The sequence below is a fragment of the Capricornis sumatraensis genome, chromosome 1, assembly GCF_032405125.1.
Source record: "Capricornis sumatraensis isolate serow.1 chromosome 1, serow.2, whole genome shotgun sequence".
Classification (NCBI taxonomy): domain Eukaryota; kingdom Metazoa; phylum Chordata; class Mammalia; order Artiodactyla; family Bovidae; genus Capricornis; species Capricornis sumatraensis.
This window is the reverse complement of record NC_091069.1, coordinates 86764649-86783933: the sequence shown is the minus strand read 5'-3', so window position 1 is coordinate 86783933 and position 19285 is coordinate 86764649. Positions and strand designations below refer to the sequence as shown.

The following is a 19285-nucleotide window of genomic DNA, read 5'->3' as shown; positions in this document are numbered from 1 at the left end:
GAGACTTCCTTGGTGGTCCAGTGGCTAAGACTCCATACTTCTAATGCATGGGGCGTGGGTTCAATCCCTGATTGGGAAATTAAAATCCCACATGCTGCATGGCGTGGTGGAAGACAAGAAGGAAAAAAAAAAACACACATTCCAGAAAGAGATATGAACTAATCAGATCTATCAGTATTTATTAAGGGTAGCAATAAAGAACTAAATGACTAATAATCAACAACACATACCATGACATCAATTCTTACCTACTGCTTTCATTTGTTTTCCAATCGCCTGGCATATCTCTTTGGCAGCTGCAATCTGGGCTTTTTCACCTAGCAAACTGCCCACGGTAGCTCTTAGGATAAAGGAGACACATCGTCTAGAATACACAGCCTCCACATGTGTTTGTGTTGCCCGAGGATGGGAAACCAGATCAAGTACATGAGACAAGAATGTAGCAAAGCTACGCTCCAACCACTGGCCACCCAATGTTGTTACAAAAACAACATATGCCTGTAAATAGATTAAGAGACAACTTCAGGTAAATTTATACACACAAACTGAAATTACAGATAGAACAACTATGTAAATAACTGATGACAGCATGCAAAATAACATCTTTGAGATTACAACTGAAAAATTTAAAACTTGAGACCTTTCTGGTACTTGTAGCATAGGATTTACTGGTTGAAGTATCTTTAACTAAACACAGTTTTGGGATAATAGCTTCATGAAGAACAGAGAGTGGTGTGCGTGGGAAGAAAAGGTGAAATCACCCTGGGGATGGAGGTGATGTATGTGTGTCAGTGTGTGCACTCAGTCGTGGCCAACTCTCTGTGACCCCAAGGACTGTAGCTCATCAGGCTCCTCGGTCCATAGGATTTTCCCAGCAAGAATACTGCAGTGGGTTGCCATTTCCTACTCCAGGGGGTCTTCCCAACTCAGGGATCGAACCCAGGTCTCTTGCAACTCCTGCATTGAGAGGTGGATTCTCTACCACCAAGCCACCTGGGAAGCCCTGATGAAGATGATACAGTAATAAGCCCCAACATGCTAAATAAATGCTGACCTAGAGCTATAAAACATTCGCTTATGACTATCAGGTTGAAACGGTTTACTTCTATTTTACATTTGTTTCTGGAACAAGGTATAATTGGATGATTTTGACTAAGATCACAAAAAAATCATTTCATTTTAATGTGTGTGTGCTCAGTTGTGTCCAACTCTTTGTATTAGATGTTAACTATTATTATTATATTATTAACTGTAATATCTTTAATTATTATTCTGAAATTATCTCACATAAGGTTTAACTTCATAAGCACATTGGTGATTAAGCAATGATGATAAATCCAAAGTACCAACCAATATTTTTAGCTACAAGGGTTGCTGAAAACATTAAAATCTAAATTCTTCAAGCTACTTGAATAAAATTTCAGTTAAAACTAAACTATTCTACATCTGATTTTCTGCCAAGTAAAATTTGGGAAAATTTTGTTACAGATAGATAGATGTAGCAGATGCAGGTTTATTCACACATCATTAAGTATCTAACGTTCCATATAAGCATGCAATTTACAATTTGAATGCAATTCATTCATTTAGTAAGAGAAATGCTTTGAAAGACATTTTTAATTATTAAATTTTAGATAGCATTAAAAATCTCTGTATGTGCTATTACTTAGTACAAGTCTTCGATGAAATTTCACAAGTGATATGAACAGAATTCTTTTATACATATGTATTACAAACCTGTGTAACTCCAACTCTCACTTCACGATTAACAGACCCTCCAACTTTTAACATTTCTCCACCACTCTTTAAGAAACCTGACCCTCCACGCAGAAATCCTGTGGCCATGAGTTCTAAGACTTCATCAAAGGTTGCTCGCTTCACATTCTGGCGCATTACTTTCAGGAAAAAAAAGCAAATTTATAAAGCAAATATGTTTTGCTATTTAAATGTTTTCTAATAATCTAGCTTTAAAACTCAAGCATTTATTTTTAAGGATACTTAAACTACTACAAAGGAGACAGTCATTTATTTTCTTATAATCTTACAATTTACAAAGTATTTGTAAAAATAAATTTAATTTTGAAGCAAAAAATGCTAAAAAAAAAAAAAAAGGAAGGCGCTACAAATTAAAAACAATTCAATACTATGACAAAATAGTCTAACAATTACGCTAACTTTATATGAGGAACACGACAGGGACAAAGTACATCCATAGCAGGTAATGCTAACTGATCACAGCCCTCACTCACAATTGAGATGGACACAATGAAACTTTGTCAAGACCATGCTTTCTGTACAAGTTAACCTATGGGTTGAAATGTCACTGGACTGCAACCAACTTGCTACCCCTGGTAAAGAGCTGCCCTACTTCATAAAGTCCTTTCATATAGAGTACCAAATACAATCCTCACAAAAATTCTGCACAACAGGCATAAAGCTCATAATTAGGTACGTGGACTTTAGAATTTGACGCCTGGGTTTTGATTTCACTTAGTAGAACACTCATTACACCACAAATGACACCATCTCTCTAAGCCTCAATTTCCTTGTTTATAAAATGAGAATAACAGCAATACTCAGGATTAACAGGGCTTTTGAGAGGATTAAATAAAATAACTCTGCTCTCATTCAGTGCCTTATACATAGTTAGCACTTAATGAATGTTACCTATCATCATTATCATTGTTACCTAATTCAAACATTGAAATAATTATCATTAACGATGAAAAGACCAAAGTTCAAAGGGTTTCACAGCAAATAAACATAAGAGCTAGGACTTGAACCTGTAATCTGAGTCTTTTTCTACAATACAGAGATGGAGGAGGCGTGGGGACAGCAGCAGAGTTGGGCTCACTCCACAGCTACTCAGAGCTGCCCCTGAAGCATCTCCATGGAACTATGAGGCACAGCAGAAATAACTGAGGAGATCAGCACTGCCTCCGAGTCTGCTTATAATAATGGTCAAGAAAAGGAAAATTATACTTTACTATGAATGAAGATCTACTCTGGCAGGTTCTAGTCCCTGTACATGTGGATGGATACAAGACCACTCCATAAATCTTATTTGCTTATATGTCCAACATACTTGCTACATGTAATCTTGTTCACTATTATCATAAGAAAATGTCCTGCCCATATCAAGGAAAAAGTCATGTGGGAACTATTTTATGAAAACGTAGACAAGCATATTTAACAATTTAAACTCTTTAAACTGACTTGCCTAGAAGTAGTACGTCATCTGGAAGGAAGCATTCCATATATCTTCAAACACCTGTTACACTCTATATTGGGGGCTGGAAAATGATACCTGTTGCTTGTTTTGGCATCAGTGCTGTAGCCATGACTGTTCCTAAGAGTTTAGACACTGCCACTCGTACCCCATAGTTAGAGTTTTCCAAAGCCTTAAAGCAGAGAGTGGCTATATTTTCCAGTTCAGCAGTCCACATGAACACAGCTTCATTCTGTAGTTCTAGGAGACACTGGAATTTTTAAAATAATAATAATAAATGGATTAGAACTTCTGCTTCCAGAGACAAAGGTAACAAAAACCAGAATTATTCTCTCTTCTGAAATAACAACAACAAAACATGGACAAAATACATGAAACAACAGTTTTGAAGACACTGGCCATCAGGCAACGAAGAATGCTAATCCTTAAGAGATAAAAAACACCAGTTGAACCCTACAGTTGTCCCAGCATACTCCCTTGAGTTTCCAGCAGGTAGGAGGAAATACATAACCCTGTAGTCCTGTGTTAGAAAGAAGAGTCTCAAATCAATAATCTCAGCCTCTAACTGAAAAACTAGATGACACAGAGCAAATTCAACACAAAGTAAGCAGGAAAATAGGAAACAATACAGTTAAGAGAGGAAGTCAATCAACCAGAAAACTGAAAAGCAGAAATGAAACCAAAAGCTGCTTGTCTGAAACAACCGACATATCTGCTAAATCTCTAGCCAGACAGATGAGAAAAAAGAAAGACACAGATTATCAAAATTAGGAATGAGGAAGTCACATAACTACAGATTCAGTATATATGAAAAGGACGATATATTTGACAACTTAGATGAAACAGACAACTCACTCAAGAAGAAACAGAAAACCTAAATAGCCCAATATCTATTTTAAAAACTGAATTTGTAGTTTAAAATCTTTCCCCAAAGAAAACTGGAGACCCAGAGAGTTGTACTGATGAATTCAACCAAATGTTTAAGCAAGAAATAATACCAATCCTATATAAACTCTTCCAGCAAATTGAAGAGAAGGGTATACTTCCCAACTCAACATACTGACCCTGATATTGAAATCTGACGAAGACACTACAAGGGAAGAAACCTACATACCAATACCTGCCACGGATGTAGATGCAAAACGTGCACACAAACTTTTAGTAACTCTAATCCAACAACATATAAAATGAATATATATCAGCAGGGATTATCCTAGGAATGAAAGACTGATTAAAATTCTAAAACTAATCAGTGCAATTCATTAGCAAGCTGGAAAAAAATTCATATTATTCATCTCATTAAATGCTAAAGAAACATTTAACAGATTATAAGTAAAACTGGGGAAAACTGAACAAGATCAGTGGACTGTGTAAACGTCACTATTGTATTATGCTGCTTGTAATGCCGTATGCTTTTTCAAGATATTACCATGGGGGGGAACTAGGTATAAGTTTATAAAGATCTCTCTCTATTATTTCTTACAATTGCATGAAAACCTGCATACGATGTGTTTAGTTACTCAGTCATGTCGGACTCTTTGTGACCCCATGGACTATAGCTGCCAGGCTCCTCTGTCCATAGGACTATCCAGGCAAGAATATGCCATCTCCTCCTCCAGGAGATCTTCTTGACTCAGGGATCAAACTCATGTCTCCTGCACTGGCAGACGGTTTCTTTACCACTTGAGAAGCCACTTGGGAAGACCCTGCATGTAAACCTACAATTATCATACAATTATCCTAAAATAAAAAACTTGGTTAGAAAACAGAAACAACACTAGAAATCAAATTAAAAAAAAAAACAAACAAACATGCATTTGACAAAATCTAAAATACATTCTTAACAAAAACTTCTTGGAAGGCTAGGAATATAAGGGTATTTCCTCAACCTGATAAAGGTCATCAAAGAAAACTGACAGTTAACATCATACTTAATGGTGAAGGACTGAATATTTTCCCTTTAAGGATCAAGAACAAGACAAGAATGTTGGCTCTCACGTTTTATATTCAACACAGAACTGAAGGATCTGGTCAGGAAGTGCAGTAAGAAAGAAAAATAAATAAAAGGCATCCAGACTGGAAAAGATGCAGAACTGTCTCTACTCATAGGCAACATGGTTGTCTATAGAGAACACCTGATAGAATCCACTTAAAAAGCTGACATGGGACTTCCCTGGTGGTCCAGCGGCTAAGACTCTGTACTTCCAATGCGGGGGGCCTGGGTTTGATCCCTGGTCAGGGAACTAGATCCCACATGCCACAACTACAATCTGACTCAGCCAAATAAATAAAACATTAAAAAAAAAAAAAAAGCTGACATAGAATTAATAACAGTTTAGGAAGGTTGGTGGATACAAGATCAATGTACAAAGCAACTGTATTTCTCTATGTCAGCAATGAACAATTAGAAATTAAAAAATTTTTTTCATCAATACTATTTAAAATAGCATAAAAATATGAAACAGTTAACAATAAATCTGACGAAAGATATGCAAGGTCTCTGCATCTGAAAACCACAAAATGTTGCTAAGAGTGATCACAGAAGATCTAAATGAATGGGAGATAGAGATATCCTATTTATGAGTCGGACTTAATGATAAGCTGTCAACTCTCCCCAAATTTATTTATAGACTTGGTGCAACTTGAATAAAAATTCCACCATGCTATTTTTGTAGAGATTGATAAGCTAAAATTTCTATGGAAATGCAAAGGACTGAAAATACCCAAAATTTATTTTGAAAAAGAAAATGTTGAAGGGCTGACACTACTTGATTTTAAGGCACTATAAAGTTGAGCTTCCCTGATAGTTTAGTTGGTAAAGAATCCGCCTGCAATGCAGAAGACCCTGGTTTGATTCCTGGGTTGGGAAGATCCGCTGGAGAAAAGACAGACCACCCACACCAGTATTCTTGGGCTTCCCTTGTGGCTCAGTTGGTAAAGAATCTGCCCGCAATGTGGGAGACCTGGGTTCAATCCCTGGGTTGGGAAGATCCCCTGGTGAAGGGAAAGGCTACCCACTCCAGTATTCTGGCCTGGAGAATTCCATGGACCATATAGTCCATGGGGTCACAAAGAGTTGGACAGGACTGAGCGACTTTCACTTTCACCTTCAAAGTTACAGTAATCAAGAAAGGTACATCAAGATAGACGAATAGTTCAATGAAACTATTCAGAGATTTCAAAAACAGACCCACAAGTATATGGACAACTGATTTTCAACACAGGTGCAAAGGCAATTTAGTGAAGAAAAGATAGCCTTTTCAACACGGCACTAGAACGAGTAAATATTCATGTGTAAAACAAAACAAAAAAATCTTTGATTCATACCTTGCACTATATACAAAAAGTAACTCAAAGTGGATCACATACCCAAGTGTAAAATTATAAAACTCACTTGGAAAGAAACATAGGAGAAAGCTTGGGCTAGGAGAAGTTTTCTCACATACAATGCTGTGCTGTGCTTAGTTGCTCAGTCGTGTCTGACTCTCTGCTCCTGCATGGACTGTAGCCTGCCAGACTCACTGGACTGTAGCCCACCAGGCTCCTCTGTCCATGGGGATTCTCCAGGCAAGCGGTGGGTTGCCATGCCCTCCTCCAGGGGATCTTCCCAACCAAGGGATCAAACCAAGGTCTCCCGAAGTGGAGGAGGATTCTTTACCATCTGAGCCACAAAAGAAGCCCATGAATACCAGAGTGGGTAGCCTATCCCTTCTCCAGGGGAAATTCCCAACCCAGGAATAAAACTGGAGTCTTCTGAATTGCAAGTGGATTTTTTTTTTTTTTTACCAGCTGAGCTACATGGGAAGCCCCTTACATATAACACTAAAAGCATAATTAACATAATAAAAATTGATAAATTGGGCTTTGACAAAATTCAAAACTCCTCTTCATAGAAAGGAACAATTTAGGGAATGAAAAGACAAGACCACAGGGTGGGAGAAAACATTTGCAAATCACCTGTGTGATAAAGAAATATATAAAGAACCTACAAAGTACTGTCAAAATTCAATAATAAGACAACAAATAACTCAATAACAATGCAAAAATTTTTGAATAGACTCTTTATCAAAGATGTTAATGGCAAATAGGCACCTAAAATGATCATCATTAGTCTAGAAATGCAAATTAAAGCCACAATGAGATACCTGTACATATCTATAAGAATGGTTAAAAGTTAAAAGACTGGCAATACTCAATGTTGATAAGGGTCATGGAGAAAGAGGAAATTTCACAATACTTTGGAAAAGGTGGGAACTTCTCCAAAAATTAAATGTAAATCTAGAATATGATCCAATCATACCATTCCCAGGCATTTATCCATGTGAAAGAAAAGCATATGTCTATATGGCACCCCACTCTAGTGTTCCTGCCTGGAGAATCCCAGGGACAGAGGAGCCTGGTAGGCTGCAGTCCATGGGGTCATGAAGAGTCGGACACAACTGAGCAACTTCACTTTCACTTTTCACTTTCATGCATTGGAGAAGGAAATGGCAACCCACTCCAGTGTTCCTGCCTGGAGGATCCCAGGGACAGAGGAGCCTGGTGGGCTGCCGTCTATGGGATCGCACAGCGTCGGACACGACTGAAGCGACTTAGCAGCAGCAGCAGCATACAAAAACTAGTACACAGATGTTCACAGAAGCTTTTTTGGTAATAGCCAAAATTTGAAGCAACCTAAATACTTATAATAGGTGAAGGAATACACCAATTGTGGTATATCCATACAATGAAATACTACCCAGCAATAAAAAGAAATGAACTATCGATACATGTAACAACACTGACAAATCTCAAAATAATTATGCTGAGTGAAAGAAGCCAGGCCAAAAAAAAAGGACATACAACATCATTCCCTTCTATATATGACTCTAGAAAATGGAATGAAACTAATCCATGGGAACAAAAATCATACCATATTTAAAAACAAAGAAAAAAAAATCACTGATTATTTAAGGGCAAGCATGTTAAGAAGCAATGTTATAAACCAACTAAGAACTAACCTTGGCAACTGCACATCGAACAGCCATTGACCTGTCAGTTAAGAGGGACCTGGCATTCTTGTAAATATCACGATGACAGGAAGCTGCTGCACCACCCAGTCCATTCAGAACTTTCTGTAGACTCATTAAGATTTCACTTCGCCCCTGAGACTACACATGAACATAAAGAAAATTCCACATTTAAATAAGAACACACCAATACACAAAATTTCTCTGCACCTAATGGCCTTAATTCTAAACATAAATAGTAAGTAATGAAAAATAAAAAAGTATTCTAAAATGTATCTAAAAGGTAAAAATAATTATGAACTTCAACAAAATAATACCTGAGAAATTATGTTACAATAAGTAAACATATTCTAATATTCCAGGACCTGTTGAATTTCAAATAATGAGAACATGATAAATTCAAAAGCTTCAATATAATAATCTCTCAAGGATCCCAACTTTCAGAATGTAAAAAGTTACAAGAAGTACCTAAGTAATATAAAGCATCTAAAAGAGGAATAAAATAGCCAACACAGTTTTAAAACTTCTCAGATATATTCCAAACTATGAAATTACTGGGACTAATTTGAACTGTTGTTTTTGTACTGTTACAGTGTTTGATTCATATTTCTGATAGCTGATTGAAATATAGATCTCTTTCATTAGATCGTAAGCTTTTTGAGATCAAGTGGTAGATGTTATCCATCTTTACAAGCCTAAAGATATGCCTGAGAATATGTCCTCCACTCTTGTTTAATAAATGAATAGACAAACAGTTCTTAGAAGAGGTGCTGTCCAAGAAACCTTTAGTTTTCCAAGGTAAAGAACTAGACTATGAGACCAGTGCTTCGTCTATTTTCAGTCAACCCCAACTGAACAAAGAATTTTCAGAAGTAATAACAAATTGAAATGACAAAACAGAACTGTCTTTATATCATATTAGCCGCTGTGGATTGAATACTGTCCTGCCAAAAGACAAGATCAGTCCTATGCCCTGTTACCTGTAAACATGACTTTATTTGGAAGTAAGGTTCCCAGATAACCTTAAGAAGCATCACTATGAAAAAAGCTACTGAAGATGATGGAATTCCAGGTGAGCTCTTTCAAATCCTAAAAGATGATGCTGTGAAAGTGCTGCACTCAATATGCCAGCAAATTTGGAAAACTCACCAGTGGCCACAGGACTGGAAAAGGTCAGTTTTCATTCCAATCCCAAAGAAAGGCAAAGCCAAAGAATGCTCAAACTACCGCACAATTGCACTCATTTCACACGCTAACAAAGTAATGCTCAAAATTCTCCAAGCCAGGCTTCAACGGTAGGTGAACCGTGAACTTCCAGACGTTCACGCTGAATTTAAAAAGGCAGAGGAACCAGAGATCAAATTACCAACATCAGCTGGATCACTGAAATAGCAACAGATTTACAAAAAAATATCTGTTTCTACTTTATTGACTATGCCAAAGCCTTTGACTATGTGGATCACAACAAACTGTGGAAAATTCTGAAAGAGATGGAACTACCAGACCATCTGACCTGTCTCCTGAGAAATCTGTACGCAGATCAGGAAGCAACAGTTAGAACTGGACATGGAGCAACAGACTGGTTCCAAATAGGAAAAGGAGTGTGTCAAGGCTGTATACTGTCACCCTGCTTATTTAACTTATATGCAGAGTACATCATGAGAAACGCTGGAGTAGATGAAGCACAAGCTGGAATTAGGATTGCTGGGAGAAATATCAATAACCTCAGATATGCAGATGATACCACCCTTATGGCAGAAAGTGAAGAGGAACTAAAGAGCCTCTTGATGAAAGTGAAAGAGGAGAGTGAAAAAGTTGGCTTAAAGCTCAACATTCAGAAAATGAAGATCATGGCACCTGGTCTCATCGCTTCATGGAAAATAGATGGGGAAACAGTGGAAACAGTGTCAGACTTTATTTTTGGGGGCTCCAAAATCACTGCAAATGGTGACTGCAGCCATAAAATTAAAAGATGTTACTCCTTGGAAGGAAAGTTATAACCAATCTAGACAGCATATTAAAAAGCAGAGACATTACTTTGCCAACAAAAGTCCATGTAGTCAAAGCTACGGTTTTTCCACTAGTCATGTATAGATGTGAGAGTTGGACTATAAAGAGAGCTGAGCGCAGAAGAATTGATGTTTTTGAGTTGTGGTGTTGAAGAAGACTCTTGAGAGTCCCTTGAACTGCAAGGAGATCCAACCAGTCCATCCTAAAGGAGATCAGTCCTGAATATTCACTGGAAGGACTGATGTTGAAGCTGAAATTCCAATAGTTTGGCCACCTGATGTGAAGAGCTGACTCATCTGAAAAGACCCTGATACTGGGAAAGATTGAAGGCAAGAAGAAAAGGGGATGAGAGAGGATGAGATGGTTTGATGGAATCACTGACATGAGTTTGAGTGAACTCCAGGAGTTGGTGATGGACAGGGAGGCCTGGTGTGCTGCAGTCCATGGGGTTGCAAAGGGTCGGACACGACTGAGCAACTGAACTGAACTGAGAGAGAAACGACATCAAGTAAAGATGAGGTCATACTAGATCAGGGTGAACCCTAATTCAATGACTGGCACCCTTATACCTTGAGAATTTGGACACAGAACCAGATGCACCGGTAGCACACCGTGTTGCAGCAGAGAGAGAAACACGAAAGATGTATCTCCAAACCCAGGACCACCACCAAATGCCCAGGACTGCCAGTAGCAACAAGAAACTAAGAAGGCAAGGAAGCATTATTCCCAAGAGTCATCAGAGGAAAAATGGCCCTGCTCATACCTTGATTTCAGACTTAAACCTCCAGAACTGGGACCTAATAAATTTCTGTTGTTTTAAGCCATCCATTCTGTGGTAATTTATTAAAGCAGCCCTAGAAAACTAATACATTAGCTATGGTACAAAAAAATAATATAGCACTACAAAAATATCCCTGGGATTAATGTAAACCTCTTCTTTGTTAAGGAAAAGCATAATTTCCTTTCTCTTTGAAATATGAGGAACTATGCATTAAAACAAAGGGCAAGTAATACTTTTTACAAGTAATAATTTTAAATTACCCTCTTGTTAACCCATATGAGTAATACATTTAACAGAAAAAAGGCAAACATAGGTTTTACCTAACACCTAACTCCTACCACAAGCAAAACATTTAATACTTGTTGTAAAACTTACCTCTGCACTCTTCAGAGATTTCAAAAGATTATTCACTGTTTCTGGAAATGCACTGCCTAACATTCTCCCCATTTTTTCATAAAATGCTCCAACACAAGCCACTGCAGCCCTGTAAGAATCGACATTTTCATCAGTCACTGTTCAGATTAATAATTTTGTCATTTTTTTTAATTTTCAGAAATCAATTTGTATTTGTGCAGGATATTTTTGTCCACAAATTTTAAACTTTCAATAACACTTTGTTGATTACTGACTAGCATTAAAAAAATCTATAAATAATAAATGCTGGAGAGGGTGTAGGGAAAAGGGAACCTTCCTACACTGTTGGTGGGAATGTAAACTGGTATAGCTACTATGAAAAACAGCACTGATACGGAGGTTCCTCAAAAAACTGAAAATATCGCCACCGTATGATTCAGCAATCCCATTTCTGGGCATATATCCGCAAAAAACAAAAACTCTTTAATTCAAAAATACACATGCACCCCAGTGTTCACAGCAGCACTATTTACAATAGCCAAGACATGGAAACAACCCAAATGGCCATCAACACATGGCACAGATGGCAACAGAACAGATGGCAGCTTAAGAAGATGTGGTGTATATATATACAATTGAATATTACTTAGCCATGAAAAAGAATGAAATACTGCCATTTACAGCAACATGGATGGACCCAGAGAATATCATACCAAGTGAAATAAGCCAGTCTGAGGAAAACAAATATTATCTGATATCACTTATTTGGGGGATCTAAAAGAAAATACAAATGAATCTATATACAAAACAAAAAGAGACTTAGAGAAACTTATGGTTACCGAAGGGGATGAGGAGGGCAAGGATAAATTAGGAGTATGGGATTAGCAGATACAAACTACTATACAAAAAACAGATAAGCAATAAGGATTTACTGTTCAACAAAGGGAACTATGCTGCTGCTGCTAAGTCGCTTCAGTCATGACCGACTCTGTGCGACCCCATAGACGGCAGCCCGTCAGGCTCCGCTGTCCCTGGGATTCTCCAGGCAAGAACACTGGAGTGGGTTGCCATTTCCTTCCCCAATGCATGAAAGTGAAAAGTGAAAGTGAAGTCGCTTAGTCGTGTCTGACTCTTCGCGACCCCATGGACTGCAGCCTACCAGGCTCGTCCGTCCATCGGATTTTCCAGGCAAGAGTACTGGAGTGGGTTGCCATTGCCTTCTCCAAAAGGGAACTATATTTTATATCTTATAATAACCTATAATGGAAGATAATCTGAAAAATATATGTATATATAGAATATATATAAAAATTGAATATATGTATATTAACTGAATCACTTTGATATATGCCTGAAACTAACACAATATTGTAAACCAAGTATATTTCAATTAAAAATTTTTTAGAAAAAAATGCCTTGTTTATCATTGTTAACAAATACTATGGTTAATCAAACTGTATTCTTGTCAGAAAAGAGAATAAACATATATTCATATAATAAATCATACCCGTCCTTTGGAAAGAAACCCAAGCTTTCCTTTCGTTGTTGTTTGCGACCCCATGGACTGTAGCCTGCCAGGCTCCTCTGTCCAAAGGATTTTGCAGGCAAGAATACTGAAGGAGGTTGCCATATCCTTCTCCAGGGGGTCTTCCCAACCCAGGGATTGAACCTGCGTCTCCTGCATTGCAGGGAAATCTGCATGTATCCTTTGGAGTCTCGCAAATCTGTGCCTAAATCCTAGGACCTGCCACACAAAAGCTATGTGTCCTGAACAAGTGACTGATTAAATAAATTTAGTTTACTATCCTACAAGCAACAAACAGTAGAATCAGAGACTCGATCTTCACCTCTTTGACTCCAAATCCCATGGTTTTTTCAATACTCTATAGGCTGAAAACAAAGCTAAAAATGTCTGAGGTCATTTGCCAGAATGTACTATGGAATTCCTAAGTAGAACCCATGAATCCACTGGAAATACATATGAGTAATAAGTAATATGCAATAAATTCTGCTTTATCAGAACTATAAAATCATGTGTGGATTTGCTAAGTAATGGAGAACTAAATCATAAAACTATGAACATACCTCCAAACTCCAGAATAAACTGGAAAGCACTTTTAAGATCCATATGCATCCCAAACAACACAAAATTTAATCACAGCATACCTATGTCGTTGAAAACAGACCTAAACACCAGTGTCCAAGTTCAGAATAGTTTCCCCATTTCCTCTGTAAGCTGTTATACTGGTCCTGGCTCCTTGAATGTTGGTGTTGTGAAGGTGTATCCTTGGCACCTTCTCCTCTCAAAACAGTAATACACTTTATCTAGACCGCAGGTTCAGCCTACTCTCAAATCTCCATTCTCTCTCTACTCACCAAAACAACATTCTCAGCTCAGGTCTCTGAAACCCAGACCAGGATTTCCAACTGCCTACTACACACTGTTACGTGGACTCAAACTCAGCATGTTCAGAACTGGATTCATCATCTTCTCCTGAACTTATCCCCTCCACTACTCTGTACTAGAAATAAGATATAAATAAGCCAGCTCTGTTTCCAGTTATAAGTTTTCTTTGTCTAGAAAATAGGTTGGGAAACACAGTCTGCAGGCCAAATCTGGCCCATCATCCAGCCTTCCACCTATTGCTGTAAATAGTTTTATTGGTATACAGCTGTACTCATTTATTTACATACTGTCTATGGCAGAGTTGGGTGGCTGCAACAGAGAAGATATTCAACAAATCCAAACCTATTTACTACCTGGCCCTTTCCATAATACTTGCTGGTCCCTAACCCATCACATCCATCTTCCCCTTTTCCCGTCTTAATCCCTTACTTGACTCATTTCCATATGGCATCCCTTGATGGTTCTTCTTTGGCTGATGCTTTTTTGAGAAGCCCTCACTGACACTGCTCTTCCCTCACACCACAGCTAAGTTTATTCAGGTGTTATTTTCCCTCCCACAGCACTCCTCACTGTACTATAACTGCTGATTTTCTTAATGGACTCTCATAAGGTGCATCCCTAAGGCCATTATCCTCAAGACTTCCTGTGAAAACATCTGCCCTAGATCCAAACAAGTATGTGCTTGGAGCTGGGTTAAGTCCTTAACTTAGGGAGTCAATAAAGTGAAAGTGAAAGCTGCTCACAGACTGCAGCCTGTTAGGCCCCTCTGTCCATGGAATTCTCCAGGCAAGAATACTGGAGTGGGTAGCCAGTCATTCCCTTCTCCAGGGGATCTTCCTGACCCAGGGACTGAACCCAGGTCTCCCACATTGCATGGAGATTCTTTACTGTCTGAGCCACAGGGAAGCCCAAGAATACTGGAGTGGGTGGTCTATCCCTTCTCCAGTGGATCGTCCCAACCCAGGAATTGAACCAGGGTCTCCTGCATTCCCTAGTGGCTCAGTTGGTAAAGAATGTGCCTGCAATGTAGGAGACCCAAGTTTGATCCCTGGGTCGGGATGATCCCTTGGAGAAGGAAATACCAACCCACTCCAGTACTCTTGCCTGGAGAATTCCACGGACAGAGGAGCAGGACAGGCTGCAGTCCATGGAAATGCAAAAAGTTGGACACAATTTAGCAACTAACTTTCACTTTTTCACTCCTGCATTGCAGGTGGATTCTTTACCAGCTGAGCTCCCAGGGAAGCAGCCTGTCTCAGGTACTCAACTCCACCATTTTGGCATGAAAGCAGCTACTATATGAAGGAGTATGTTCTATTCTAATAAAACTTTATTTACAAAATAGGTGGTAAGCTGGATTTGACCTGGGGGCTATAGTTTGCTTGTTCCTGCATCAATCTCATCACCTAGAAAATCTTTTCTTTCCATCCCACCCAAGAATATTACCAGAAACCCCTTCAAACTTCCTTCAAAATTACCAGAAACCCCTGTGCAAATTGCTGACATCAAACCAATTCTCTGTAGTTTGCTACAAGTCCCAGGGACAATGGAGCATATGTTGAAATAGAACTCCTTCCCCAGACCTACTTAGAGCTTTTACTATCAACAGTACGCCCCAGGCTCCTCTACCTGGGAATCTTTATGATCAGCAGCCCTTCATTAAGATAATGTGTAAGTATTAGTCACTCAGTCATGTCTGACTCTTTTGTGACCCCATGGACTGTAGCCCACCAGGTTCCTCTGTCAATAGAATTCTCCAAGCAACAATACTGGAGTGGGTTGCTATTCCCTTATTGAGATAAATTACTCTAAAAAAAAAAAACAAGTTTCAAGGGTTAATTTCAAAGTAAGTACTTACAATTTTGTTGGTAAGTAGGCTGCAGTGTCATCTTTATTTCTGATAATGTCATTACATTTATCAAGTGTTTGAAAAACAGTGAAAGTATCCCCAATGCTGTAAAGGGCTGCAAGGTTTTTAGCTAACAATTTTCGTGTAGGTGGTCCAGGTGAACTACTTATTAATCCAGTTAATTGTTCAACAAGTTTTTTCTGTTTTTCCTTTACATCAGTCTGTTAAAAAAAAAAAAGAGAACATCAGTTTTTTTCTTATACATAATTTTATCTTTTAGTCCAAAAGGTTGTTCTGTTTAAATTTAAAGGAGATTAAATATTTCTCCTTCATTCTTCTCCAATTCCACAAAGTCGGCTATCAGTAAAAGTGACTACTCTATATCCAAAAAGTTTCCACACTGGCTTATTAAAAAATAAAACAATCCAAGGATGTAAAATATTGAGCGTATGGACAAATTAATGTCTTAGAACTCAGCTAGGGTTCCCCGTAAAAGCAAAGTCACAAAGCTATATAGCTCAGTAAAGGAAACCAAAAGAAACTCTGAAGAGCCCTAGGCAACAGAAAAAATATTCAAATTTACTCATAATCAATGCTGAGAATTCATCCATTCATTAAAGGAATATTTACTGTGCACGTATATGCCATGCACTATTCTAGGCACTGGGGAGCAAGGGTGACCACAATAGACAAAGCCTCTGCAGTCAAGAAGTTTACATTCTAGTGGGGAGAAAGAGTGTTTACAAATAAACATGAACCGTCTAGGTTCTTACTATTTTATAGAGACGAATAAGAAAAAGGCAACCTGAAGAGAAATCAAGATGTGAGTTATACAGACATCTGGGAGAAGAACATTCCTGGCAGGAAACAAATGCAAAGGCCTTGCTCAGCATGCTTGAGGATAGAGAAGTCAGTGTGGCTGGAGCAGAATAAGACAGAGGAAGCAGCAGGGGATGAAGTCAGAATGGTAGAAGGGACCTGGTCATGCAGTGCCTCAGACACCACTGTAAGAACTCTATTTTATTCTGAGAGTTTGAAGCAGAAGAGGGACATGATTAAATGTTCTAACAGGCTCGTTCTGACTACTGAGCCGAGGCTACTCTACAAACATACATGGTTAGAGGCATGGTGAGCACTTAAAAAGTCGTGGCAAAAATTTGATGAGAAATGAGGGTGGTAGCAATGGAAATAATGAAAAATAATTGAATTCTGGACATACGTAGGGGTAGAACCAATATGAATTGCTGAGAAACACGATGTGAAGTTTGAGAAAAAGAGGGAAGTGAAGAATGACTCTAAGGTTTATGATTTGAGCAACCAGAACGATAAAATGGTCACTTCCGGATACAAAGTACTGGGGAGAGGACAAGTTTGGAGGGTTAAATCAAGAATGTGGTTTTAACGTTGAGATGCCATTTAGATATCCAAGAGGTAGAAGTGGAGCAGGTAGTTAGACATCTGGGAATCATTACTATGCAGATGGTAGTAGAAGTCATGACATTAGATGGTGTCACTGAAGGAGTAAGTAAGATGTATTGAAAAAAAAAAAAACCGTGCCCAGGACTGAGAAACAGCCAGCAAAAGAGAAGTAACTAGTGAAGCTGGATGAGAACCAAAAGCAGTGTCTTAGGAACCACAAATAGGAAAAGATTCACACCAACGGTGCATCAACAGTATTGTTAACAATTTATTTTTTAATGTGAGTGAAGGGAGCACAGATGTTCATATTATCACGCTTCACAATTTGGATAACTTTTTACATACTCCTTTTACTTTTCAATTTCACAACAAAATAAAACAATGTTTTAAGTATTTCCAGACAGAGGATCAGCTAGGTGAAAAGCTGCTGATGGGGCCATTAAGACAGAATACTGACCACTGGTTTGGGCAAAAGAAGATCTGTTTCAGTGAAATGGAGGCAACACATACCCAGATGGAGTGAGTTTAAGAGAAAACAGGAACTTTTAGTTAAAAACTGTAATGAATCCATGTGTTAATTCTGTCTCTACAGAAACTTAAGTATACTCCAGGGCAATCAAAGAAATAAGTAACTAAAAAGCACAAGGACACAAAGGCAAAGAAAACAAAGAATGAGCTATACTCAATAGGGAAAGCTAGAAGATACCCAACTTCCAACACGGAACCCCCTAAAAGCTCATGTATGTTGTGGCTTTTGTTTTGAGGCATCAAAGTTCTCATGGAGGAGACAGTAAAGTTGCACCTAGAAGTGAAGGGAATGATTGGGAGTCTATTTAAGACTCTCTCCTTCATTCTGGACTTCGCAAGCTCAGGCACAATTGTGGGCTGGGAAAACTACACTGACAACAGGGGGACTAAGTAAAAGTTAACATACTGAATGTTGAAGTCCCCAGCCTTCTCCACCAAATCCTAGAATCTAGGCAGCTAGTCATATACCTTAGGACACTTTAAAGTAAAAAAAAGCTCTTGTGGGGAATGACTAGCCAAGAGAAACCTATAAAGAGTTCCTCAAAGAACTGAACCAGTATGACAAAGCACAGTTAACAAACGTCATTCTACCCAGCAAACTTTTACTACTCCCTCTTAAATTTTTATTTATTTATTTATTTTTTAATTGAAGGATAATTGCTCTACAGAATTTTGTTTTCTGTCAAACCTCAGCATGAATCAGCTACAGGTATACATATATCCCCTTCCCTCTTAAATTTGAGCAGATGGTAAAAGATCATCAGATGTTTGATTTCCTAATTTTAAACACAGCATCTAATTTTAAAACAGATATTGAAAAGTAATTTGGATGAAAAGACTGTGAAGCAAAGAAAAAAAAAGGCTAACTCTTCAGAGAGACAAGGGAAGATACTGAAACTGCTACACAGCACTAAGGGACCACTTGAAGTTGGAGATAATGAATTTAAGGTGATAACAGTCACATAATCTTCTTTTTCTCCACTCAAATTTCGATGTCCAGGAAGAAATATGAAGCCTCTATCCAAGCAATAAGCTGGATTTAAATGAGGTTTCAGTTTTTGCCACAGGATAGAAAAAGGACAGACAAGAAATTTTTACTACAGTGTAATATTTTCAAGTGACCCACAACCTCCAAAACATAATGAGCTTTCTTACAAATCATGTACACATAATATTCTTTACACGTTAACTAGATAAAAAGCAATACCATACCTTGTTGGCAGCAACCAAGACTTTATCAAGAAATCGCAACCATTCAAAGATAAAAACTGGTCTCTTTGCTTCAGTGATTTGAGCCAAAGCTTCTTCATTGAGCAATAAACTGTGGGCTAACTCCATGACTGAAGTTTTAAATTCACACCTTAAATAAACAATTTTAAAATTCTTGTAAGGACCTGTTCATGTTAAAAGTCAAGCTTCATGAATATAATCACTAAGAAAAGAAATACAAGGCTTTATTTCTCATCTCACTTGGAGGACAGGTACGTAACTTCTTTGAGGCAAACCCTGAGAAACTGATTTTAAAGGATAAGGGTGCAAATAAAAACAAATGAAAGTCATGCTTGTTGAGGAAGAATGGATAATGGGGTCAAAGGAAAATTAATCAGTGCAAAAAAGGCATGGTTCCAGAAGAAAAACATATGTCCTTTACCCATTTCATAAACGGAAAACCGAAACACCAATATCAAACATCAGCCGA

General features: G+C 38.2%; 1 protein-coding gene across 1 annotated transcript in view; it reads right to left on the bottom strand.

Moving 5' to 3' along the window:
- Positions 1 to 18924, bottom strand: part of HEATR5B (HEAT repeat containing 5B) — a 98442-nt gene extending 79518 nt beyond the window's left edge. The window contains exons 1-7 of the mRNA XM_068966777.1: positions 18799 to 18924; positions 15649 to 15860; positions 11405 to 11513; positions 8230 to 8379; positions 3308 to 3479; positions 1738 to 1895; positions 249 to 498 (exon numbers count right to left, since the gene is read on the bottom strand). Of these exons, the coding sequence (XP_068822878.1) occupies positions 249 to 498; positions 1738 to 1895; positions 3308 to 3479; positions 8230 to 8379; positions 11405 to 11513; positions 15649 to 15860; positions 18799 to 18924 (1177 nt within the window). The remainder of the gene's footprint in view (positions 1 to 248; positions 499 to 1737; positions 1896 to 3307; positions 3480 to 8229; positions 8380 to 11404; positions 11514 to 15648; positions 15861 to 18798) is intronic.
- Positions 18925 to 19285: the final 361 nt, after the last annotated feature.